Source organism: Coffea eugenioides, chromosome 5, assembly GCF_003713205.1.
Source record: "Coffea eugenioides isolate CCC68of chromosome 5, Ceug_1.0, whole genome shotgun sequence".
Classification (NCBI taxonomy): Eukaryota; Viridiplantae; Streptophyta; class Magnoliopsida; order Gentianales; family Rubiaceae; genus Coffea; species Coffea eugenioides.
Genome location: NC_040039.1, coordinates 11,374,357 through 11,400,442, shown reverse-complemented (window position 1 = coordinate 11,400,442; position 26,086 = coordinate 11,374,357). Strand labels below are relative to the sequence as shown.

Here is a 26,086-nt window from a genome sequence, read left to right as displayed (position 1 = left end):
AGTCTTGACGTGCCCGCGTGATGACGTGCAGGAAGCTCACAATCAGAATCGTCCGAAAGCTACCGTGATACGCGACTATAAAACGCGAGTTGTAGGCGCGTTTTTAGTCGCGTTGTCATTCCTGCAAGATTTGCGCAGGAAACGCGAATTATAAAACGCGAGTTGTAGGCGCGTTTTCAGTCGCGTTTTCATTCCTGCAAGATTTGCGCAGGAAACGCGACTTATAAAACGCGAGTTGAAGGCGCGTTTTAACACGCGTTTTATGTGTCCCAATAAAGGCTTCAGAAACGCGCTTTCAGCTCATTTCTTCCTCTCTTCTTAATTTTCCAGGTTCAGGCTTTGGAGGCTCGCATGGCCAACGTCGATGCCAATGTAGCTGGCATAGCATAGAATTTGGCGTAATTTCTGCATCATACGGGTTTTCCTCCTCCAGCTCCGCCTCGTCCACCTCTTTGACCGGATTTCAGGGAAGTGTTGCTGTCCTCTCACCCACTTTTGTTGGTTATTTGTCACATTGAGGACAATGTGTCCTATAGGTGTGGGGGGATCTAATGGGGTGCTAGTGTTTTTAGTTTTCTTTAGTTGTTAGTTTTATTTCTAGTTGCTCATTTTCTTTCTTTCTTCTGGGGGCTTATCTCTCCTGCGAATCCAAAAAAAAAAAAAAAGACAAGAGAAAAAATTGGGTGTTGGCTTATTGGTTTTAATTCTACTTTTGCCAAGTTTTTAAAATAAGTATGTATCGGGTTAATGTGGTTGGGTCCAAGACATCTCCTTGGTGAATATCGGACTGCTTGATTTTTTTTTTATTTCTTTGTTAACTTTTCTAGGCATAGGGAATGTCTGTTGGCATTTTAATGTGAACTGGTCCAATATTGACTCCAGTTCTCTATGTTTGGCAATAATGAGGCGAGCTGCTCCTATTTTTGGTTCTTAGTGTTGTTATTATGTGTTTTTGGCTTTGTTTGGCTGTGAATAATCTGGACTGTACTCCGCTATGAGTTACTACTGAGTAACCGGGGATCTGCACCTAAAGTGTCGATTCTCGCGTCAAAAGGTGGTACTTTATATGAGTACGTGATCGTATAGCGGTAGGAGCTGAGTAAGCGGGCTCCTTCATCTAAAAATGTTGGAGTTCGCGTCAAAAGGTTCCGGCGGCTAGAGACTAAGTCTTCTTGTGTCAAATATTATTATGTGCCTTAAAAAAAAAAAGGAAGAAAAAAAAAGGAAAGAAAAAAGAAAAAAAAGAATAAATAATAGGGAAGCTTGCTGGTTTATGGACTTAATATAGGGACTTGTGTGAATATTTGGACCATTAGCTGATAAATGCTGTGTGTCATTCCTTTTCCTTAGAATAGTTAATTCGGAAATTGAAGGAGCTTGTGGTTCAGGGGCTAACTGGGGGGGATGCTTCTTGGATTCGATATATGGTTCTCTCTTGAATATCTTGGCAATTTGGTAGATAGAGCAATGACCAGTATCAAATTTTGGTGTCTGTATACTTTCCCCATGCTTGAGGGCAAGCATGATTCAGGTGTGGGGGGAATTGATAGGGGGTAATTTGTTAGTAATTTTATTATTGATTTCCCCTTCTATCCCTGACAAATATTGTGTTAATTGCTGATATTTACTCATATTTGGTATCTGGACTTAATTTCAGGAATGAAGCAGAAAACTACCAAAAAGGAGGGACTTTATGGAGAATATGGAGACTTCTAAGGGCTTCAATCCTTAGGCCTTGGATTCGTGGGGACCACAAAGCTATAGGTCATTTGGGCTCTTCAAAAAAAGCAACGTAGAAAGACTTGGAAGAAGGAGGAATTTTGGAGACTTTGTCCACATGTGTGGGGACCACCGGAGAGAGCTTTTAGTCATCTTACTTTTGGCTTTTTAAGGAGAGGACGTACAGAAGAAAAAGGAGACCTCTAGTTTAGCTTTTTAGTTTAGTTCTAGTTTCCTTTCTCTGGACTGGCCTCTGACACACGCCAGGTGTTCGACAATATTCCCCAACGGGAAAAACATCTTTTATTCCTTGTTTTCTAGTAAAAATGCAATGCCTTTGCAATCCAGTACTTTTGGCTGCAATTCAACTATGAGGAGTGGCTAATTTCTTCATCTAGTCAGAGGTTAAATCGAAGCTTTGGTTCGACAAAACTGTGAGATCGAATTGATTTCCCTACGTTCTTTAATTTGCAAGTATTTATATATTTCCTGTTCACTTATGCATATGATTATTTCTTGCAATTAAATACTTGATCACTGTTTAATTGTGTGAGTAATTAACAGCCATCTAAGAGTGCTCAATCCGTAATTGTTGGGTAATTTTAGTGCATGTGGCAAGTGATATGATTCAATTGTAGTAGAAACTTTTGAGTCGTTGTTGCGGAAATATATGATATAGCCTAAATAAACCGAGCGTGTGTGTTTGTTGGTTATAATTGGTGGCCAGTCTAATGATTAATGCTGTCAATAGGTTAAATCCTAAGAGCGTGTTTAGGACTGCTTAATTGGTTAGGGCAATAACTACAGAGCTTGTTGTGGTTATCGAATCAGGAAGGTTAGGCAGGTTGTCAGAGCTTGTTGACAACCATAACCAGTTTATTTGTAAATGAAAGATTTTATCTCTGCATCTGTGATCAGTGATTCGAACCATTAGTGGAGATTATACCTTTGACTAGAGATTTTCCTTCCGTTAATTTACTTTATATTTCTAATTTGAGCAATTAAATTAGACAGTTCCATATCAATTCCCCCCATTTTTATTTAATGTTACATTCATTCAAAATAAATTCCCAAGTCCCTGTGGATTCGACCCTGCTCGCTGCTATATTCGAATTTTGTCTTTCACGTAATTAATATACTTTGGTATATCGGATCAAGCAAACTCTGGCACCAGGGTGAAGCTAGTAACCCATTGCACAACCTAAGTCCCTGCTCCAGTACCATAGTGGACTTAATTCGTGACTTAAGAGTAGGAATTTTATTTTTGCTGGTTTGACACCCAACATCCCACATCCATAACGCACTTCAAATTTAACCCGAACTAACTTATACTAGAAAAATGGTTGGAAAAGCTATATTCACTTATAAGGTGTCCAGAAAATTAATGTAGTAAACTAAAATAAGGAAAATGCATGAAAAGGAATAGAATTAAATGGTATAAATTAAGAAAAATTTTACGGGCTCTCACAACTTGTGCACTAAACCTCTAATGCACTTGTATTCCTACTATTATTATTCACTCTTAATGGTCTAAAAATAAGGGTCTAAAGTCTCTCAATTAATCGCGCGCGTAAAAACTCGTACTCCCTATTTGTGCGCGATAAAGTGGAATTTTCAAGAATTCTTATAACGATAGTATCACTAACTAATAATTGAACACTTAAACATAAAAATACCTATTTCAAGACTAATGTACAAGTCTCCAATTTTCCAAGGTTATTGTATTCTCGAATCGATTATTGTCTCCAAAGGCGCATCCACTATTCACTCTAAACGAGCTTTCAAAAATAAATTTTCGAATCAAGGCACTTTTAAAATACTTGTAGGTCATAGTTCCATGTAATTGAGTATAAAGAGATTGGAATAAAATATTCAGAGAAAACGGGTGAGTAAATAATTAATTAAGTCAATAAAATAAAATAAAATAAGAAAAATTCGAGTCCTCACAGAAATGCACTTGTTTAAAATTTAAGACAACGCCTTAAAAGAGATTTTCTCATCGAAAATCGAGATTCAAAAATGAGGATTTAAAGTCACAAGGGAAACTTGTATCATCCATGAAATCAAGCTTATAACGGATTATCAATCTTAAAAGGAAGTTGGAAGTTCTTAAAAGTTCATTCCTTAAGAAATCAGAAATTTTCAGCTTTACGCGACCATACTTGGAAAATCAAATCTTGAGTTTGGTAAGTCCAAATTTTGAAAACTTTACACCGTTGGAAACTAGATTCAAAGTATTAAAACTTTCCAGAAGACACTTTTCCCAGATTCCAACTAGAAATTATTCAAATCTCAGCTCAAAGTTGCTACTTCATAAAATCAGGGCAGAACCAGTCTTGATTTTTCAGCAATGTTTGGAAATTCAGCAAAATTCATAGGAATTGAATTAGCCTCTGAAATTTATAACACAGAAAGAGTTTCAAACGCAACAAGAAGAACTAAATTTGGATTTTTGAACAGCAAGATACAACAGTTTGAAGATGGCTGGATTTCACAACCTATTCAACAATTTTCCAGTTACCAGCTTTGACACAGTTTTGAAATCAGACCATATCTAACTCTACACAAGTCCAAATTGAAAATGGTTTATGGCATTAGAAACTAGATTCAAAATGTAATAATTCATCAGAAGACATTATTTTCAGACTCTTTTCACAAGTAAGAAGAAATTGAGCCACAAGATACAGTTTTACAATTTCTCTCGGATAAACAGGTAAAACAGGTCAGTCCACTTTGCTAGTTAGCTACGGCTCATTCAAAACGAATTAGCAGGGTAATTTTATACCGTTGGAAAAATTTTGGTGTCTAGTTTCAAATGCCACAAACGGTACTTGATTTCGATTTTTGTACAAAGATTTATGCTCAAACAAAGTACCCTTAGTCGGCTGCCCTGGCCGTTGTTTTCCAGATTGCTACCTTTTCTGCAAAACCCAAGTTTTATGTAACCAATTGAAATGATTTTTTAAAACCAATTTCCACACACATAATACAACATATAACAAGCAATTTAACAGCCATATAAGTAACAAAATTCAAAATCCAAGTGAGGCAACAAGGCAGAAATTTTCGGCCAGCTCTTCCCATGAGTTTCTTCCAACTTTCTCTCCTCTTACCAAGCCAATATCAAGTCACTCATCACACAAACAACAACAATCAAGCAAGAGCCTCAAGTCAGCTACCTAAAAGGCCACCTCAAGACCACTAGCCTAGATGTAAAGCAAGAAATAAAAGTTTTCCTCAAGTCCAGTAGCCTAGATTCTTGATTAGGGTTTCAAATCCATGAAATACAACCTCTACTCTTGGTAAAATTTGAAAGATTAAAGAAGGATGAAATGGTTACCTCTTCAAGCTCCTAAACCCTAGTTGTAAGCAAGACTTTCCACCAATACTTCACCAAGAAACACCACAAGCTTGCACCTTCCTTCAAGCTATAGCAAAATTCCAAGAGATTTGTGGGTTGGATGAAAAGTATCAAGCAAGATTGGAGCAAAAGGTGAAGCTTTTCTCTTCCCCCATTTCTTCTCCTTGTTTGGCAGAGAGAGAGAGTGTGTGAGGGAGTGAAATGTTTAATTTGTTTGTGGTGAAAAAATAAAGGAAAGGCTAACCATAAGTTTGTATAAAAAGTCAACTTTCAATAGTGGCTCAATAGTGCCTTGCACTACCAATTTCTCTCTTGTTTGCTACACTTATACACTAATCCTTCAGGGTAATTCCTCTAGCACTACAATTACTCATACTTATTAGTCTAGTATTAAATCTTCAAATCTCCAATTAGTCACGCCGGTGTGACCTTCGAGAAACTTTCGACGCACACGCGATAAAAGCTTAATTAAGAAAAATTAATGCAAAATAGTAAAATTAAATAACACTATGGCAAAATAATTATAAAATAGACTAAATTAAGAATAAAAACATGATTACTTACACTTGCATATGTCTTTAAGTACATATCTCTTGAGAACCAATGGTCACAGTAGGACTCTAGCTTCTGTCTCTTGTAAATAATCCCCAATGCAGCATGTTTACAAGGAAGTCCTAAAATTTGAAAAGCTCCACAATTACAACTTTTAGTTGGCAAATTGACTATGTAAGACCTGTTCATATTCCCCACTTCAAATATGTCATCACCTGCCATAGTAAGTTGACATTGTCTTGATGCTTGTCCTATTTTTTGCAGTTTATCCATCATCTTTAGGGTGACAGTAGTGGTTAGTGTGCACCCTTTTTGATATCTCTTATGCGTTTTCTTCATGAACTTCTTCCTCAACCCCTCAACCAATGTTGAGATAGGTTTCCCTCTTAGCTCACCTATCCATGCATTAAAGGACTCAGTATAGTTATTTGTGACATGATCACACTTAATTCCAGTATTAAAGGTATATCTACACCAACTTGTTTTGGGAATTTTCTCCAGATATCTCCAAGCTTCTATGTTTAGCTTCTTTATGTTGGCCATGGCTTCATTATGCCCTGCAATGTCAAAGCTTTTTGCTGCTCTGCAGAACAGGTTACTGAGCAAAATACTAGGAAATTGAGCTTTAAAATTGCTACAGATATGCCTACAGCAATGCCTTCCATGAGCAATAGGCACTATATCTTCATAAGCAAGATTCAAGCCCTAAAATGAAAACCAAAAAAAATTATATTGTTACACTAATGACTAACAGAATCAGAACTGAACAAAACTATTGCAGAATTAATGTATCTTTTGCCTGTCACTCATGAAGGTTAAAGGACCATTCTCTCCAAATGGCCCAAAGAACTCCTCAAAGTGATGGAAAAACTAACTCCATGTTTCTTTATTTTCACACTCAGTCACAGCAAATGCAATAGGAAAGATGCTATTGTTAGCATCTAAAGTTACTGCTGTGAGAAGTACGCCACCAAAGGGACCTTTCAAAATACATCCATCAAAATCAACAAAAGGTCTACAGCCTTCAAGAAATCCACTTCTTTGAGTTTTAATAAATATTCTCAGAAATCTAGACTCAACAAGGAGAGTAGGCCTATCATAATGTATTTTGCAAATGTTGTGCGGGTTGTATTTCCTGAGAAGTTCTGCATACTTTGGCAATTTGGTGTAGGATTCACTGTGATTGCCTTCAATCTCATTTCTTGCTTTTGAAAGTGCTCTATAAATTTGCCATTTGCTTGGATGCACACCATATTTAATCATCTCTGCTTCTACTCCTTTGGAAGACATGTTAGGGTGAATTCTCATGACTGGTACTAGTTTCTTTGCAATCTAGTCAGCTGTAGCTTCTATGTTCTTCCTATCCATCACATATGTGTGTTCACCTTGGTAAGACTTAATCATAAAGGTGATGGAATCTGCTACTGGTGATGCATGAATTCTCCATTTGCATCCTTCAACACCACAAATAGCTGTTACTCTACTCTTTTCATTCTTCACTCTCACAATAGGAAATCCTTTCTGAATGCATCAATATTAGTGAACAGCTGACCTTTCTTAAACTCTATGTTTCCTGTTAGGTTATACGTCCACATTTTTTATTTCAAAGCTTGCTGAATGGGGTCACATGCTTCCTCATTTTCAGAATCAGAAACAATATCACCCTCCTCATTATCATCAAAATCAAAAAAGGACATGTCAGTATTCTCACTACCTGCCAGAGACATACTATCAACATCTATGTCATCCTCATTGTCACTATCCATGTTGTGTAGCCAGCTTGAATCAAAGCTAAAGTCATTATATTCATCCTCAGAATCATCAATCTCAATAGCAGATACACTGTCATTTCCTTTTTTTCCTAAGTTCAGATAGGTGTTATGACCATTTTCAACCTCAACATTAGTTTGATAATTGGGAATAACATCCATATCCAGCACATGCACATTAATCACCATTACAGACGTATGCATTTTGAACATTTCACTAACACTATTATCATCATCTGTAATATCAAACATGCGACCTGTCTTAAAAATTAGGCACCTCATGTGTATTAACTTATTCAGATGCCCAGGGACTTGACTGAATACTTTCTCGGCAACATCAAACAGCAAGTTAATATAATAGTAACCAATTGGATCGACATTTGGAATTCTCACTTGTTTCCCCTCATAGTGGACAAATATGTCATAAGCAAGAAGAAGAGCCATCCTAAGTTTCAAAAGTGACAGTTATTGAGCAACGATCAATCACAACACCTTACCATTGTACTAAAATGTTCTATATTTGTATTATAGACCAGTTCTGAACTCAGACAATGACTAATGCACCATGTTTATACAAGAGCTGTAAAGATCAAAAACAGATCATGATACATCATCCATTGATTAATGTCTTAAACAACTGGAATAGCAGAGCAACAAGTCTTAAACAACTGAAATAGTACAGCAGCAAGTCTTAAACAACTAGAATAACATCACATTCATATGCCATTGATCATTACTGACATATTCAAATCATGATGCAAGAGCTAACATACATTCACTGTAGTCAGGTTTTGCCTTATTATCATATAAGAGCTAACATGGAAATTCTGTGTCTTCAAGTGACAACATCAGAAATAATTTACCTATACAACTGTGATTCTTGCAAGTTAACTGGAGTAGATGCTCAGATTTTGGTTCCTTTCTATTGCATATTGTGCTTCCTCTCTCACGCATATGAAACCTCTCATGAACTAAGCAAAAGCTCCAGCGTCTTCCCTTTTGTTTCCTTCCCTCAATGATCACAATTTTATCAGTCATTTACCTCTTGTAGACACCAAATTTTTGTCAATTTTTAATGTTTCCTGAAATTTTATCTATTTGATAAGTTATTATTATTATCATTTTTTTAAATATATATTAATGTATGATTTTCTCATTTTTGTAGGTTTGTTTTTGGAAAAAGAAAAAAAACCACAAAACAAAAGAGAAAAATCAAGAAATAAAAAATCACTTTCATCATTTTCCCTACCAAAACAACTATTAACCCATTCCACACTCAATTGCCATGGACCTTTCTTTTCATTAGCTAAAAAAAAATCACCATTTTTGGAAGATTCAGCACACAAGCTCCATTTTTTGCCACAAGTCTCTCTCGGCTCTACCCCAGGGGACTGGACAGACAAGCAAAAACAAGACCAACACTCCAATTTTTCCTCCCAAAAAAAATCCCTCTCGGCTCACTTGGGCAGAGGAGAGAAACACAAAAAAAACAAAAAAAGAAGCAAGGCAATCTTCCTCTTCCCAACTCCCTCTCGGTTTTTTTTTTCTTTGCTCCCAACACACTCACACACAACTTAAAACAACAAAAGGAAGCAGCGATCGGTTAGGCTATTTGGAGCTTGGCAAATGTCATCACAAACTTTGGCCAAGGGACCAAACTCCTCATTTGAGGTATTATTATTATTATTTTTTTTCAACTTTTCATTTTATTAACTAATTAGATTAAATTCATGTTTTGCTATCTATTTGTCTCTTTCTTTTATTGATGTTGTTGTTATGTGGTGTTGTTGAAGTTTTGGAGTAAGCCATGTATGAAATTAGGAAAAAAAGATGATTTCTGTGAATGCATATTAATTGTTTGAAAAAATGTCAAAAAGAATTTTAGGGACTGTTTTGCCTTAATGTAGTCTTTTGTTGTTGTTTTCTGGTTAGCTAAGATTATAGTTGTAATGTAGAGATTATAAGGAGTATTGTAATATATTTTTTATGATTTTTGGTGAAAGATAGGGTGAATGAACAAATAAAAATTGAACTGATTTCTTGGCATTTTGGCCACTTTTGGGTCATTTTCTGTAAAAACTAAGTTCGAAAATGGAGTCTGTGCAAAAAATCGAGTGAGGGGTGTATTTTGAGGATTTTTGGTGACCGGAGAGGTCACCGGCGGTGACGGTCGGCGGCGGCGGCGCCACCGGCAGCCTCCATGGCCACCAGCTGAAGTTTTCTTCAACTGGCCGAACAAGAAGAAGAGGAAACGGAAGGGAAGAAGGAGAAAGAAAAGAAAGAAAAGAAAAGAAGAAGAAAAAGGAAATGGGCTATTTGTTTTACTGGGCTTGCGTTTGTTTTTAGTTGGGTTTTGACTTGGGTTTTGGTTCTTTTTTTTTTGGGTTTTACGCATGGGCTTGGGAGTTGAAGCCCATGTATTTCAGCTGGGTTTGTTTGACAAAAGGGATGGGCTGGGCCATTTATTTTCCTTTGGGTTTCGATTGGGCTTAGGTAGTTTTTGGCCCAGAAATAAATAAAATGATGGCCCAGTGGCCTGATTTGTTAAGGAATAAGAAAATGTTTTCGCATATCAGTCCCTGTACTTTCAAGTACTTTCACTGTGGCCCAGAACATTTTAAATTCCTTTCAACTCAGTCCTTAAATTAATTGCACTTTGGTCCCTGAATTTTATCTTTCATTTAATTTTGACCCCTGAATTTTGGAAAATATAATTTTTGTCCCCCAAAAGTTTTCAATTTTTGCAATTCAATCCTTGGCAAATTTTGGCTCTCTTTATTATGATTGTTTCTTTTCTTCAATAACTAATTATGTTACTTTTGAACATATTCAACTTGTAATTTTTAGATGTTTTAAATTTCTTTATGTTTGACATATTAGCGTGAGTTTAGTACTTTTATTATTATTGTTTTTTCAATTAAATTGGTGCCATGATTCTTTTGTTCATTGTGAGTATAAATAGGACAATTTGACTCCATTTAGTCACCACTTCAAACGGGAGGTACCCCTATTTTTATTATTTCAATGTCAATTACGTGCTCTTATGTGCTCCTATGTGTTTATATTTTATATGCTTTATTTATTTGATTTAAATATTCATTCAAATTTTCTTATATATGTTTTAGTTAATTTTTTACAATGATTCAAGAGGCATTTAAATACCTCAAAAATGTAATAGATAGGATAATTAGATTTGTTTTATTATATTTTTTCCTTCTAGATTGTAGTTAGGCGTTCCCCGATGTAATAGATAGGTTGCGTGTTTATGTGGCTTATGTGTTATGTGTTTTATCCGCTTTTCTTAGGATTTTGGCATCTAGATATTATGTTTACGTGTTATGTGTTATGTGCTCTTATGTGTTTATTTGTTTTAATTTATGTTTTATTTGTTTCACTATGAATTGTTAATGCATGACGTCACCACACTAGTCCAACGCTAGTTGTGGTTTCTCCATCCGCTTACTTGCTAGTCCAACGCTAGTAAGGATTTTTTAGAAATGGGCTAGTCCAACGCTAGACCCTTTAGGTCATTTTGCGCTAGATTCATCTTTGTATGCTATTCACCACATTTTCATGCATATTTTCATTTTTAGGATCTTTTCTCATTTGTATGATATTCCCTATTATATTATCCCCTATCCTCTATTTTCATTTGCTTGTTCATGTTAGGATAGTTATTTTTTTTAAACATGGGAAATGGGTGATTATAACTTTTTAGTTTAAATACCCTATTAATCTATGTATAAGAAAATTATGTCACGAGTTTTTGTCTCCCGTACCCTTTATGTTGCATTCCCTTTTTCTTTGATCACTTATATCTATGTATATAATTTAATTTAATTTCTTTTCTTTTCTTTTAATTTCATCATTTGCATATTCGTGACACTTTCAAGGAGTTATTTTGGCCTTCGCAATTAATGCGATTGGTTCAATCAAACCCTTGAATGAACATTTTGTCCCTTTCGATGTTTTTATAAATTTAGATTTGCATCCACGTAGGAAACATCCAAATATGATAAAATTAAGGGTTAGATTAGGAAAATTTTGACTAAACCTCGCAACTAGCTTAGACTAGGTTAAAAGGGTGCCTTAGGTTTGAGTCAATTGAACCTTTGCCTTCCCTTTCTTCAACCGTGACTCCCGAATCTATTTTCTCTTGTTTTTCAAAGACCTGGAGTTGTCAAAAAGGGTTTTGATTTATTTTATTTCTGTCAAAAATATTTTTCGGGTGACTTGGTACACCAAAACTCCATACCAAGTGGCGACTCCTATTTTTTCTTAAAAACCCTTTTAGACTAAATTTTGGACCCAAATTGTCGCATTTTTTTTAAAGTCCCATTCTTGGTCCTTTTCCATTTATTATCAATAAATCACACCTGTTTTGTAAATACCTTTCTTTTTTCATCGCGAAAAATGGGGCGCGACACCTCTCTTATGGAGCAAGTACACAGCTTGTCACCTCAAGAGCTATCAAAGCACAAATTGGCGTCAATTCATGGTGCCATCTTCCTCCTCCATTGCCGCCTTGTGGCTGCCTCTACAAATAATGCTTAAACATGCTCCCAAGTCTGATCAGACAAGGACGGACTGTCAAGTACTTTAGTTAGTTAGCTAATTAGTTTAATTAGTTTAACATGCAAATAGTTTAATTAGTTTAATTATTTTAACAAAGGATTTGTTGGTTTTGATGAAAATAATTAAATCTTTCATCTGATAACATGAAAATAATTGGGGTAGCCAAGTAAATTCACACACTTTTACCTCAACAATAGGCCCCAATTTTTTTTAGGGGAGGTCAGTGCTATTTCAAAAATTATAGGAGAGGTAAGTGCTAGTGTCAGAAACCTCAGGAGAGGTTTCTGTAATTATCCCTTTATCTTGATTGTTTGGCCATTCCAAGTAGTCAACTTTCCCCGCTTTAATGGTCCGGGTAAATATGATCAATGATGAGTGTTGAGGAATAGTTGGATCATTTACCCAAACTAATTACAATTGTGCAAAACATACTTATTACTCCCTTTGTCACAATAAGTTTGACACTCTTCGGAAACTGTGTTTTTTTATCAACAGTCACCTAATTTTGCTTGATTTCCTTTTGTATCCCTATTTGTAGCCAGTTTAACTTTACGATGAAAGAATGAACGCAATTGTGGGCCCTTAATTGCTTTGGTAATCTATTAATAACCATTTGAAGTATACGTAGCTTTACGCTCTAGAGTTATCATAGTTTCGTGCAAAGTAGTTCCGCTATTTTAGCAATCTTGGAAAAGATGAGATGTATTATTTGGGACCCACAATAATTCTTGAAACCTCTCCTGACCATGTGAATAAAGGGCAATGCTTGGAACGACACTAAATTTATTTATCTATTTTTAGTAAGATGACATAATTTTGGAACGGACCAAAAAGAAAAGTACGATACTTTTAATGGGACGGAGGAAGTATCAAATAATTTAATTGTTACTTCTCTAATGCAAGCCACTTTATTCCAAACTTTTTGTGTTTTCCGTGGAGACATGGACTTTTCCTTGGCTCAATTTATTTTTCATCCTTCTACAATTGTTAGATTAATTTCTGTTTGCTGGAAGAGACCCCCGGTGAATTTTTGCAAATTAAACACAGATGCAAGTGTAGTACACGGTAGGGTGGTAGGTGGTGGTTTGGTGTGTGATCACAGAGGTAACTTGGTTTTTGCTTTCTATAAAGAGTTTGGGGGAAGCTGAGGTGTTGGAGGCAGAGATTCAGGCATTATTATTTGGTCTTCAATTGTGTAGTGAAAGAAATGTTTCCTATTATATGGTCGTAAATCAATTTAATTCCAATGAAGTTTTGAACACGTTGCCTACAAAGTTTAAAGTTGCATACGAGAATTTGCCTTCTTTTAGTCAATTTTGAGGATTTTCCGTATTCATTGAGTTCAAATTTCACAAAATGCAAAAAAAAAAAAAAAAAGACGCAAAAAAAAAGAAAACTTACCAGGTAAGAGCCTGCAATGATACAGTACATTAGAAGAAAAATAGTACCACCTTCTCAGCATTATAAGAGTAAACTATGCTTTAATTGCAGTCCAAAAAATGTAAGGCAGCATGCATTTTGTACCAATTATTGCAAGTACAACAGCGCGCACCACACTAAATGCTGTAAAAGACATACTCTGCTCTCAATGCCGCAGTAAAGTTGTCACAATTTAGTTCCATCATTTTTGGCTTAGCACTACAATACTCCATAAACTTGCCAACTCCGAAGTTTAACAAGTTTAGCTATTCACTGCTAGTATTAACTCAATTGTAAGTCTACATTGTCCTTGCTAGTCCATTTCAAAGTCACGGATTGTATTTGACCTACAAAGTACCACGTTGAAGATTAGAATAGCAAAAGAAAGTGCGAAAGGGAAAACATAAGAAAGCCTAACAAGCAAAAGCAGAAAAAAGGACTGATTTTCAGAGTAAAATTGGTTATAGCAGAGTTAATGGATATTAGTAATGGTTGACCTTCAACTCTGGATTTAAGAAAAAGAAGCAATTATGCAATACATTATAACAATTCAGATCTGACAAACAATTATGGAATACTATTTATTACATCTTCAAGAAAGCACTTCAAGGAAGCATAGGATGATCCTCCTTCATTTAGAGTCAATCTGCTCTTTTCTTTGATTTCCTTCACCTTCTCTCTGATTTCATTCTCAGGATCCATCAGATGTTTAATCCCTCTTTCAATCACATTTGCAGTCAAAGTCTCACTACTCACACCCAGTAGCAGATCTTTTCTGAAATCTATTTTGATCTCTACTGCCGTTGCCAAGTCCTTCACCAATCACCATTAAGAACGCATTCGTCTGCTGCTCTGCATAAAGCGGCCAAGTTGCCACTGGCACACCGCACCAAGCGCTTTCCAATATTGAGTTCCAACCACAGTGAGAAACAAAGCCCCCCACAGCAGGATGGGATAGAACTGCCGCCTGTGGTGCCCATCCAATAACTTTTCCAACCGCTGCAGTTCGCGGCAAGAACCCTTCTGGCAAGACTTCATCCAGGATCTCATACTCACCGGGAAACTCAAATGTTTCTTTAGGTGGAGGCCTTCTCAATGACCAGAGGAACCGATATCCACTGCACTCGAGTGCATGGGCAATTTCCTTCACTTGGTCACCATCAAAACTACCTCCACTACCAAAGCAAAGGAACACAACAGAACATTCTGGCTGAAGATCGAGCCATTTCATAATCATCTCAGTTTCTTGATTTTGACTATTGCTTCCCTTCAGATTCAATACAGGCCCTACTGCATATATTGGTGGGACGGTTTTATCATTGCTCAAGGCGTGAATCACATGGGATTCTAGCTCAAGGAAAGTGTTAACTATGATTCCCTTGGTCTCCTTGAATCTTCTGACCTGATTGAGGATTATGTCGCCAATTCCTTCCTTGTCAAAGAGTCCCGGTGGCAAAACTTTAGCTGGAACAGGATTGATGTAAGTAGGCACAGCTAAATGAACGTCCGAATTCTCATAACGTCTCAAATCTTGTTTGAGATTGTTGGGCTCTGAGAGAGCCAAACTCGGGGAGAATTTAACCATGAGCTAGAATGGGAACCACAACCATGGGCTTGACACCACATCCAACCCAAAACCTTAAGGCATTGGGTCTATGGATCATTCCCACTTATATGTTCCTCATTCTATTCATCTCTTTTCGATGTGGGATATTGATTCACACTTGATATCCCAACAGAGATCATCTCTCAGACTTTGCAAATGGAATACAAGGCCAAGCATCGCAGCACCAGATGTGTAGAATATATAGCAAGGAAGTCCAAATTCATTGGCTACATCAATGAAGGAGGTGCAAAACATATCTATGACAATTCCACTGAGATCAGACGAAACAGAATTGGATATTTCAGCAAGAACCTCCTTCACACAACTTTTATGGCTGTCGATAAATTGAAACAGAAATGAATGAGAAAATGTCAATTGTGAAGAAGGCTCTTCTTTGATGAGCTCAAGGAACCTTATGCGCGAACTCAAAGACGCTGACAATGAATTTCTGTAGCTAATGATGTTTGTATCAAAGGGCAGCTTCATAATTAGAACAGTAATCGACAATTGTTCCTCACGTTCAATGAGAAACTTTGCTAGTTCGACACTTGATACTAAATGACCCATCCCTGGTGAAGGAATGAACACGAGCTCTGCTTTCTTCATTTCATTCATCTTCTCCGTTAACCTCACTCTGTGGACTAGATTGAAGATGAAGTTCCAAAAAATTTATTCGCCTTTCTAGTTTCTCCCTAGCTTGTGAGTTGTGATACAAGAATATGGATGTGTATTCTATCCAGTTTACTTCAAAAGCAGATGTGATCTTAATACAAATTGCAGTAATTATGTAGACACTAAAACAAGAAATACAGATACTAAAATCGTAGATGAAGATAAGGTTTGTAAATGTAGACAACCTAAACTACCAATGCCCGTGATGGGGTATTTTTGACGTCCGAGTCCCTCCATAATTTCAAAATTTTCCTTTATCTTCGATCCCCACCATTATTTTTAAAGGATTTACTACAATTCCTTTTGATATCATAACGTTAGAGTCATTTGAATTGCTATTTTCTGGAATTTTTGCATAAAAAAATATACTGTAACAATTCAATATATGTAAAGTAAAAAGACAAATTAAAAAAATGTGTTTATGAAAAACATAAAAATTTTTGGAGATAAATTGCAATCCAAACAAGACCTAGATTAGATTTTTCCGTTGAAAGTGTATTTGGATTGAAGATTATTTCACTTTATTTACACTTTATTTACACACACTGATTTGCTTGCATCATCAATACATTTTTCAATCACTTTTTTATCTCACATACATCATATAAAAAAAGGTGCTATAGTACTTTTTCGCAAATATATCTCAAATAATTTACAATCCAAAATTATCTCAAATAAGAGATCATTATTGAGGATACAAATCTAAAAACAAGTTTCCATAATAGATCATAAAATCTTCCTTTTAAATGATAGAATCACGTCCAACAATTGCCGCAAACCTCTGGTGATCCAATGCATCAGTCATTGTTAGTCTGAGTTATTGGTGATTATATAAACGCCAACTATATATATATATATATATATACATTATTACAATTTTTGGTTATAATAAGTGCTATTTACATAAATATCTGTCGCGCCCCACTTTTTGATCGAGTAATGTGAAATGTGAACTGTGATGTGTGTGTGAAGTGTGGTGTGAACGTGTGCAAAATGAAAAGTAAAAAAGGCCATGGGACTTTGGAAAGCGACGATTTGGCCAAATGAAATTTTAAAAAGGGTTTTTTTTAAATATGAAAACGGAGTCGCCACTTGGTATAGATTTGGGGTGTACCAAGTCACCCAAAAAGTGTTTTTTAAAGACAAAGTAGTAAAACCCTTTTTAAAACGACTCCTAGTCCACGTAAGCCAAAGAAAAAGGTTCGGGGGTCACGTTTGACAAAGGGGAAGGCAAGGATAAAAATCCAAGGCACCCCTTTGACCTAGCCAAGGCTAGTTGCGCGACTTAACCTTACCTTTCCTAATTTTCTACCCAATATATGTTCGCACGTTGGATATGACTATATGCATGCAAAACGGAAAGAAAAATGCAATCCTAAATTCTACGATGTCTCTCGTGAGGCTTTTGGTCCCAAACCACATGAATTGTGACGGCCAACAAAGGAAAACCCCATAGAGGTCGATTAATGCAAATGAGACTCAAATGTGCAAGTGTGGAAGTGTATGAAAGAAAGTAAAAATCCAAGTGTTTGTGTGCAAGTGTATGGAAAGGTGCACGTGTGCAATTGTATGAAAATTCCAAGTGTTTGTGTGCAAGTGTATGAAATATAGTGAGAAGTGCGTATAGGTGTAATTAAATGCAATTTTGTGAAGTAGAAATCAAAATGAACAATAAGGAAAGGAAAATGTGAATTGAAAAGAATGAGTGAGTGATAAATGAGAATGAATGAACCTAAGGGAATGCATCAGGTCGGGTGTGGGAATGACTCCTAACTTTTTCGACTTCGATTTTCCCTTTGATTAGAAGGCAAAACTAGCGTGCTAAGGCTATCGAGTAGCCACACTCGCTCGTTTCCCTTATCAGAAGGGGACCCTCAAGCAAAATGAACCCTATAGCTAGTATGGGATGCAAAACCTAAGAATGAGGGGAAAGGGGTTCGAGGATCATGCCAAATGATAAAACTAAGAAAAATGCGTGATATGTGGTGAACAAGCAAATGATATGCTAATGAAAAGGGATGGCCTAATGAGCCATAACTAGCATTGGACTAGTGTGGTGACGTACATTCATCCATTCCATTCATTCATGGTTATGAAAGCAAGTAGACATGCCGAAACGCTCGTAAACACGTAGCACGTAGCACTTAGCATGCTCGACTAGATGCAAGAGCCTACTAAAGCAATTAAACATGTAGCAACAAAACAAGCAACCAAGGGGAAGGGGAAATGGACCAGATGCTCTCCGAGCCCTATCTATTACAAGCCAAGAGGTGTACACATACCCCATAAAAGCATAAAGAGAAAGGGGAAATGGACCAGATGCTCTCCGAGCACTATCTATTACAAGCCAAGAGGTGTACACATACCCCATGAAAACTTAAATAAAAGTAAAAGTAAGTAAATGCACGCAAGGAGATAAGGAAAGCGAAGTAGACAGGCATATTCACATAACACGTAGGAGCACGTAGGGTCAAATGAAGTGCAAAGAAGGGATAGAGTGTACCTCCCTTGAATTGACGCCCCAATGAAGTGAAATTATTCACTTACCCTCCAAAATAATAAAAAGGTCAAGGTACCACTTAAATTATCAAATAATCACATGAAACAACAATTAGATATGAAAAATGAAAGTTAAACACTAAATTGAGTCAACTAAAGTATTTACGTAGACAAACCAACCATGTACAAAGCAATTAATGCAAGAGGGACTTAATTAGAAGGACTGAAAATTTCTGAAAGAGAGTAAAATAAAATACCAAAATTGATGACTTAAGATGAGACCCATAAAAATCAAATGCAAAAATGTGATTAGAATACAAATCCAAGCTAAAAAATCTATTAAAACTTATTGAACCTCAAAATGCATCCTAAAACTCACTAAACGCCTTACCCAAAATCATGTCAAAGCAAACCAAAAGCAATTAAGATTCTAGAATGACAAAAGTGATTAAATTGTTCAAATAATTGGACCATAACAAGACAAGGGGGAACTTAGGGGGTTAAAGTGCAAGTGTTTTAGGACCTAATTGCAAGATCATGGAATGTAATTGGGCCTTTGTAGTATTACTAGAGACTAGAGGGAGCAAAGTGCAATTTTTGGAAATCATTTTCATGCAAACTCATGCAAACAACGTAGGAAGACAATTTCTGCAGCTGAAAACTTCTACAAACAACATGAATGTGCGCTGCATTTTACTTCCAAACTTGGATTTCATATTCCAAAACCCCCAAATTTGATCAAGACCTTTCAACCAAACATCACAAAACTAATCTAAACCTCATGACATACAATTTTAAGATTCATTCAACCCAAAATATAGCAGGAAACTGATGCAAAATTCTGGGGTTACATTCATATAAAACAGGTTTGGCAACCCGAAATTCATCTTCAACAGGTATGTGATCTTGATTCAGGTGGTTTAGACTCCAAGCAAGCCAACTCAAACACCATTTATTCAAATTCTTCTTTTCAATATAAGGCCGACAAACAAGCTGGGGGCGAAATTTGGTGGGCAATCGTGGAAAGGGAATCAGCAAAGAAAATGCAGCAAAATGATTCGATGGCTGCAACGAATGGGATTGTTATATTGCAGCTGAACTCTATTTCAAAACATGGCTCTACTTCATAGCATACATGCATACGGTACTCCAATCAAAAGATAAACAAATCAAACACTTTAGCTATGCAAAACTTCAACAAACGGACATGCAAGCCTGCTGCATTTTTTATTTCCAAACCCAAATTTCAGACACAAACATTCGGCTTTGTTAAAAAGAAAATTCCTGGTTTTCTGGTGTGATTTCTTTTCATTCGAACACCACAAATGACTTAAACAACACAGCCTTGGACTTGACATCCAATCAAGCAAAAGCGTAGACAGAAATGACGCAAACTCTAAACTTCAGACAGACTACAAACTTCAGCACCCCAAAACAGCATCAAGTTGAAATCTTAAACCAGAAAAACAAAGTTCAACATCCTAACCTACAAACAACAAAAGAAAAAGGAACAGCAATCCACGAAGTATTAGCAAAAATCAGCCCGAAACTTTTCATTTCTCTGAAATTTTCCATGCACCAGGTTCGGATGACATGTATTTCCTTACTCGGCTTTGTCAAAACACATACAAAATCTAAACACTCCAGCCCATGAGATCAATATCAACTGATGTAAAAGAGAGCAAGCAACAGAGAGCGAATCAATCAACCATGAGCCAAACACTCAAACAAGCAGCCACAGAAACAAAACGCAGCGGCAAAGATTCCCTACATCCTGATCTACATCTCATGATACTTGACTGGAAAAGAAATGAAAATATTACCTTAATCACCCAATGAAGCGCAGAATGATCAAGGATGAGGGCTAACAGATTCACCAGATCTTCGGGGAAGCACCAGTGGAAAACAGCGCCGCTGACCTGGTCACTTGGAGCTCCGATCCTTCCTTCCCTTCCAGATTTTCTTTCGGTTTCAATTCTCTCTCCAACCAGCCATTGTTACCCACTCTCCTTCTGTTTTTGCTTTCCCTTTTGTTGCCTCAACCGTCAGCTCCTAGATGAAGCCCTCTATTTTTCTTACAGTCGTCCCTTTCTAGCCTCTCTCTCGGTTTTTTCCTGTTTTTGCCGTCAACCTCACGGCCGCCTCCCTCTCTGTTTTTCCCCCTTTCCTACGCTGTTTTTCTTTCACCTCATCCGAGAACCTCTCCCTTGCGGCTGCTGGCTCCTCTTTTGCTTTTATATCCCAATTCAACCCTAAGAACCTCTGTCCTTTTCTGTATTTTGCAGCTTCAGGAGCCGTCCCAGGTTTCTTTGCAAACGGCGCAAGTCCACAGCTTTCATGCTGCGGCAACAATTTTTCCTTTTCCTTTTTTTTTTTTAATTAAAACAGAAATTAATAACAATAAAAATGAAATAAATGATAATAACAAAATTTTATAATAACAGAAATTGATATTGAACAGCAAATTACAACTTCCATTTTTCATTCCATTTTTATTTTTCCTTTTTTCCTTTCAATAATGAAATTAAATCCTAAACAACTAAAACATATTTTTTTTGAACACTTTTCTTTTTCCTTTGAGAAATTCTAGCTAAAATGGATAAAATAACTAAAACTAAAAGTAAATAAAAATAAAAATAGAACAAATAAAAACGAATAGTAAATAAATAAATAAATAATAAAACACCAAAATTTTGGTGTCTACAGTTTGCCCCTCTTTGTCTGAGTTTTGAAAAAACTTGAGACAAAGAAGTAGACACCAAATACTTACCTGTGTTATTCGGCTGCGAATTACTCAAACGATGGGGACTGACCCCTGACAGGAAATTTAAACGGGACTGACCCGAACAGAATTTAAATGGGATAGACCCACGGGATAGACCCGGACAGAAATGTAAAATTGGATGAATTGAAGTGAGATAGAGTGTTGGTGGGATGGAAACACGCACATTAGTGAGATAGGCTCGATGCTAACGGCGGTAGGAGGAAAACGCGCACGTTAGTGAGATAGACTCGATGCTAACGGCAGTTGAAGTAAAACACGCACATTAGTGAGATAAACTCGATGCTAACGGCGGTAGAATGAAAACACGCACGTCAGTGAGATAGACTCGATGCTAACGGCAGTTGAAGTAAAACACGCACATTAGTGAGATAAACTCGATGCTAACGGCGGTAGAATGAAAACACGCACGTCAGTGAGATAGACTCGATGCTAACGGCGGTTGAAGTAAAACACGCACATTAGTGAGATAAACTCGATGCTAACGGCGGTAGAATGAAAACACGCACATTAGTGAGATAGACTCGATGCTAACGGCAGTTGAAGTAAAACACGCACATTAGTGAGATAAACTCGATGCTAACGGCGGTAGAATGAAAACACGCACGTCAGTGAGGTAGACTCGATGCTAACGGCGGTTGAATGAAAACACGCACACGCTAGTGAGATAGACTCGATGCTAACGGTGGTGGAATGAAACGCACACGTTAGTGAGATAGACTCGATGCTAACGGTGGTGAAATAGAAACAATCCAACATGACTTTTGTGAAGTTGGCGGCACAAAATCAAAGCCCAACGTGATAAAGTGAAGTTGGCGGCATAAAATCCAGGCCCAACGTGATAAAGTTGGCGGCACGAAATCCAGGCCCAACTTGACTTTGTGAATGGTCAGTGGGATAAGACCCAATCCTGCCATCCAATTGGTGAAGAAATTGAATTTGATTTGTCAAGAAACAAGAAATTTGAACTTGATTTTTGATTTTTGACTTTTGAATTCTTCTGATTTTTCGGGAGAATCTTTTCCAAAATAATTTGCCCCCAGTGTAGGGCCCTTTTCCCCTCTTTCTTCTCTTTCTCCGGCATCGGCCTTCCACATCGCCAGATGCTCTTTCGTCAATTTCAACTTTGAATACCTGCACAGAGGGCTTACATGCACTCAAATTTGCATGAAAAGGACAGCGTGATTGATTTGAAAGTCCTGCTTGACCCTTTGATGAAATCCTCAAACAAGCTATAAAAAATTTGCCCCAGTGTGGGCTTATTTTGCGAAATTTTGCAAATAAAAATTTTGCCCCAGTATGGGCCCATTTGAATGCAAAAATTGGTTTGAATGCCCCTCCATTTATCTGAACAAAGTAAGAAACTGTGTTTCCCATATAATGTGAAGAAATTTGAACATCTTGCTTAACTTCATACAGAAAATTTCATGATGAATTCCTCGAAATAACACCAAATTTAAGAAGATTTCTTCCTTACTTTTAGCATCGATGCTTTGGGTAATGGGTCACCATTTCCTGTTAGCTCAATCTTTCAGGATCACCGAGTGGGTATTATTTCTGCTTTTGAAAGGGCTAAGGAAAATGAGAAATCAAGATTTGTCTTATTTTGTGCCCCAATTGTACGTAATCCATTCAATATCACATCTTAGTGAAAGCAAAGAGTTTGTCACCCCTATTTCTTAAGAAAACTTAGTCAACGTATAAGCTTCATGGGCTTGCAAAATTTTGGGTAGAAATGATAGCTAAACATGTGAAATCTGGTTATACCCTTATGATCATGAGTGATCGATGGATTTTTATGAGCATAATCCTCACTTTGGATTGTCATGAAGGAATAAGTCAACAATGGACTTTATTAGCTTGTAATGTGGCTTGAGAACGATAGCTAAAGAAATAATTTCCAAAGGACATTGCATCGAAGATCGCATTTTTCAACATTGCCCCCATCTGGACTCCAGATTCTTGGACTTTGTTTGACTTTTTATCATCACCCAACAGGGTCTTTCAGCATCAAATCTTTTTTCTTTTTCTTTTTGTTTTGTTTTTTTTGCATCTTTCTTTTGCATTCATTTCGCTCGTTTTTCCTTTTTCCCAAAAATGCCCTCGCGGGGTTTCACATGAAAAGCAGTGTCAACCTCACGCCAAATCAATTCAGAAATACAGCTAAAATTTTCGACATCAGAAATTTTCTTAATAGGGCCATTGCTAAGAACAGAAGTCAGGGCTTTCGGCTTTTGTAATGGGGTCAGGTGGGGTGCTTAGAAAAGTTAAGGCTTGAAAACGGATTTCAAAGTGGTTTGAAAAATCCGAGATCGCATTGTTGCGCCAACCCTATTTCAGGGTTAAATCAGAATTTGCCCCAGTTTTTGCTCAATTGAGGCTTTTTCTCTTTCATTTTCTTTCTTTTGATTTTTCGGCCTTCGGCCATTTTTGAACTTTCACAAAATTTGCCCCAGTTTACTTTTGAACTGAGGTTCTCTTTTCTTCCTTTGTTTTTGATCTTGTTGCTTTTCACTTTTCACTTCTTGAAATTTTCTTTTCAACTCAAACTCGCCCCCAGCGTGGGGTTTGCGATTCTCAGGGGTTGCCAAACGAAATAATTTATTCTGATGGCTCAAAAGGGATAACTAGGGATAAAATGTTCGATTGGAAAAGAAGATGGCCTGACTTGTATTCCGTTCCTTACAATAACTCTGAAAGGAAATTTTCGCTAATGCGAAATTTTTGGCATGTATCTGAATTAACTGACTGAGGAAGACCCTTGTTCATCCATATTTGTGAAACGTTGACGATCCACGCGGACAAATCTCTTCCCTTTTTTGAATTGGAACCCAAGTGGAATCGATTTTCCCCAATTTGCGGTTCCCTCCTTTTTCTAGCATTTTTGCTTTTCCTTTTTCTTTTTCAAAATTCCCCAATCTCCTTCCCCAATGTGGGGTGCGATCATATGTGCACTCGAAAAGAACCACCAATTTTTAGCTCAAATGGGGATGCAAGGGATGATCAGTGTTTAGATTGTAGAAATGACGGCCAAAGTATCATTCTTACACCTCATGACAACCAAGTAACGAAATGGTTATTGAAAATCCATTCCCCTTTTGATATTTGAAAATTTTCCAATGAAGGGTAGTGATCATTAAGACCCTTATTTGAAACGAAATTATTCTTTTAGAGGCTCAAATGGGAGAGCAAATGATAAAAATCTGTATAGGTAATGAAACGAATGCTTGAAGTATCATTCCAAATTTCCCAAACAAATAAGAACAATGCACATTTTTGCTTTCACTTAGATGTGATTGAACCAGATTAGACGCCTTGAACATTTTCAAGCAAAAGTTGCCCCAATTTACAATTTATCAATCAATGTGACTGATTTTATTTTGGAATTAAGTGAAGGAGAAAGGTATCTCATAGGGCCTTTTGAGTGACCGTTCACTCTCTTTCTTTCTGAGCACTCTTATTGTACAGGTTGGAACACCAATCGAGGGTAAGGATTTTAGGAAGCATACACTTGTGAAATTCAGGCTATAGGTTGAAAAATCTCAAATTGGGTCTTATTTCTCAAAAATCATCATGAAATCTCCAATGAGTAAGAATAAAGAATGAAATGTACATAAATATACACAAAACAAAAATTATCCAAAAAATTTTATTGTTGAAAAAGTTTGAAACAAAATTTCTCAATCAATTATGATACAGATGAGAAGAGAGAAACTCGTAAAGAGCTCAACACATACACTTTTTGTCTCCTTTTCTTTTGGAACAAAATGTATTACCAAATCAAATAAATAGAATTTCCCCTTTTTGCTTTCGCGGCAATGTCTGCCCCAGAATCAAGTAATACTTGTAATCTTCAAGCTTTATTGGATCAAAATTATCAGATATAGAAGAATATTCTCGCCTTATTGAACCATTTTTTATGAATGCAGGGGAGGGGAAAACAAAAAAGAAAAATACCCAGAGTCAGTAAGTAAGAATAAAAAAATCGGTATGCATGTCCTATGGGGGAACCCTTTTATGCCAAGGGTAGGCCTAGCATGAAAATGCAATCCTCTAGGGTAGGCACTATACCATACCTGACGGATCCGATCAACTCATTGAGTGAAAAATAATTTTGAAAGAATTTGGTCAATTGGAGTGACGAGAGATTTGTCAAAATGAGGACAACGTCCGAATAGATTGATCACCTTTGATTTGCAAAACGCACGGGTTTGACTTTGACGAACTCCTATCGAAGAGATTGGAATTCGTTGATAAAATTTCTCAGTGAATTACAGGTCAAAACCCTAATTGATCAAGTGATTGGATGCAATGAACGGTTTTCTTCAAAATTGACTAGATTTCCCAATTTGGATTTTGACAATGAAACCCTAATAGGGCAAATGGGTTGAATGAAATTGATAATTTATTTAAAATCGACCGAATTACCCTAAAAAAGGAAACAGGTCAAATGAATTGAATGAAATTTATCCAAAATTAATCAGATCACCCTAAAAAGGGTAAACTGATCAAATAAATTGAACGAAACTTGATTTATTCAAAATCGGCTCGGTTGCCCTAAAAATGGGTAAATTGGTCAAATGAATGAAATTGAATTAGGGATTTATTCAAAAATCGGCCGAATGACCCTAAAAGGGTAAATTGGTCAAAAGACCCTAAAAAGGGTAATTTGGTCAAATGAATTAATGATTTATTCAAAATCGACCGGATGACCCTAAGAAGGGTAAATTGGTCAAATGAATTAATGATTTGTCCGGCCATTGGTTATTTCAAAATTATTGAGGTGCATTAGTCTATGACCTTCTAAAAATCAAATTTTGGCCTTAATTTATTTATCGTCCCAATAGGAGGAATCACTTGTGAATTTCTTCAAATTAATGTCCTTCACGCAAGGGATTTTTACCAATTTTTTTAAAAAAAATGGCCAAAAAGTGATTATTAGATGCTCATATTCCAAAGATCACTCCATGAAAATGATCGGATCCTACCTTACCTTGTGCACTACCCCTTCGGATGGTACGAGAAAGGTAAACGTGCAAGTCTCATTTGGATTATATATCCGAGACATGGGGTGGTTTATTCCTAACACGGGATCCCCTAAATGGCATTCCCTTTCTAGGGTTTATGCATGA

At 36.7% G+C, this 26,086-nt stretch overlaps 1 protein-coding gene and 1 pseudogene across 1 annotated transcript; both read right to left on the bottom strand.

Annotated features, from left to right (window-relative positions):
• Positions 1-5,078: 5,078 nt before the first annotated feature.
• On the bottom strand, positions 5,079-6,940 carry LOC113771169. Its single transcript, XM_027315783.1, has 3 exons — positions 6,539-6,940; positions 5,645-6,337; positions 5,079-5,147 (listed from the first exon to the last, which is right to left on the bottom strand). Exons 1-3 carry the CDS (start codon positions 6,938-6,940, stop codon positions 5,079-5,081), a joined length of 1,164 nt encoding a protein of 387 aa, XP_027171584.1.
• A 7,022-nt stretch (positions 6,941-13,962) lies between these two features.
• Positions 13,963-15,738, bottom strand: LOC113772282 (annotated as a pseudogene).
• Positions 15,739-26,086: the final 10,348 nt, after the last annotated feature.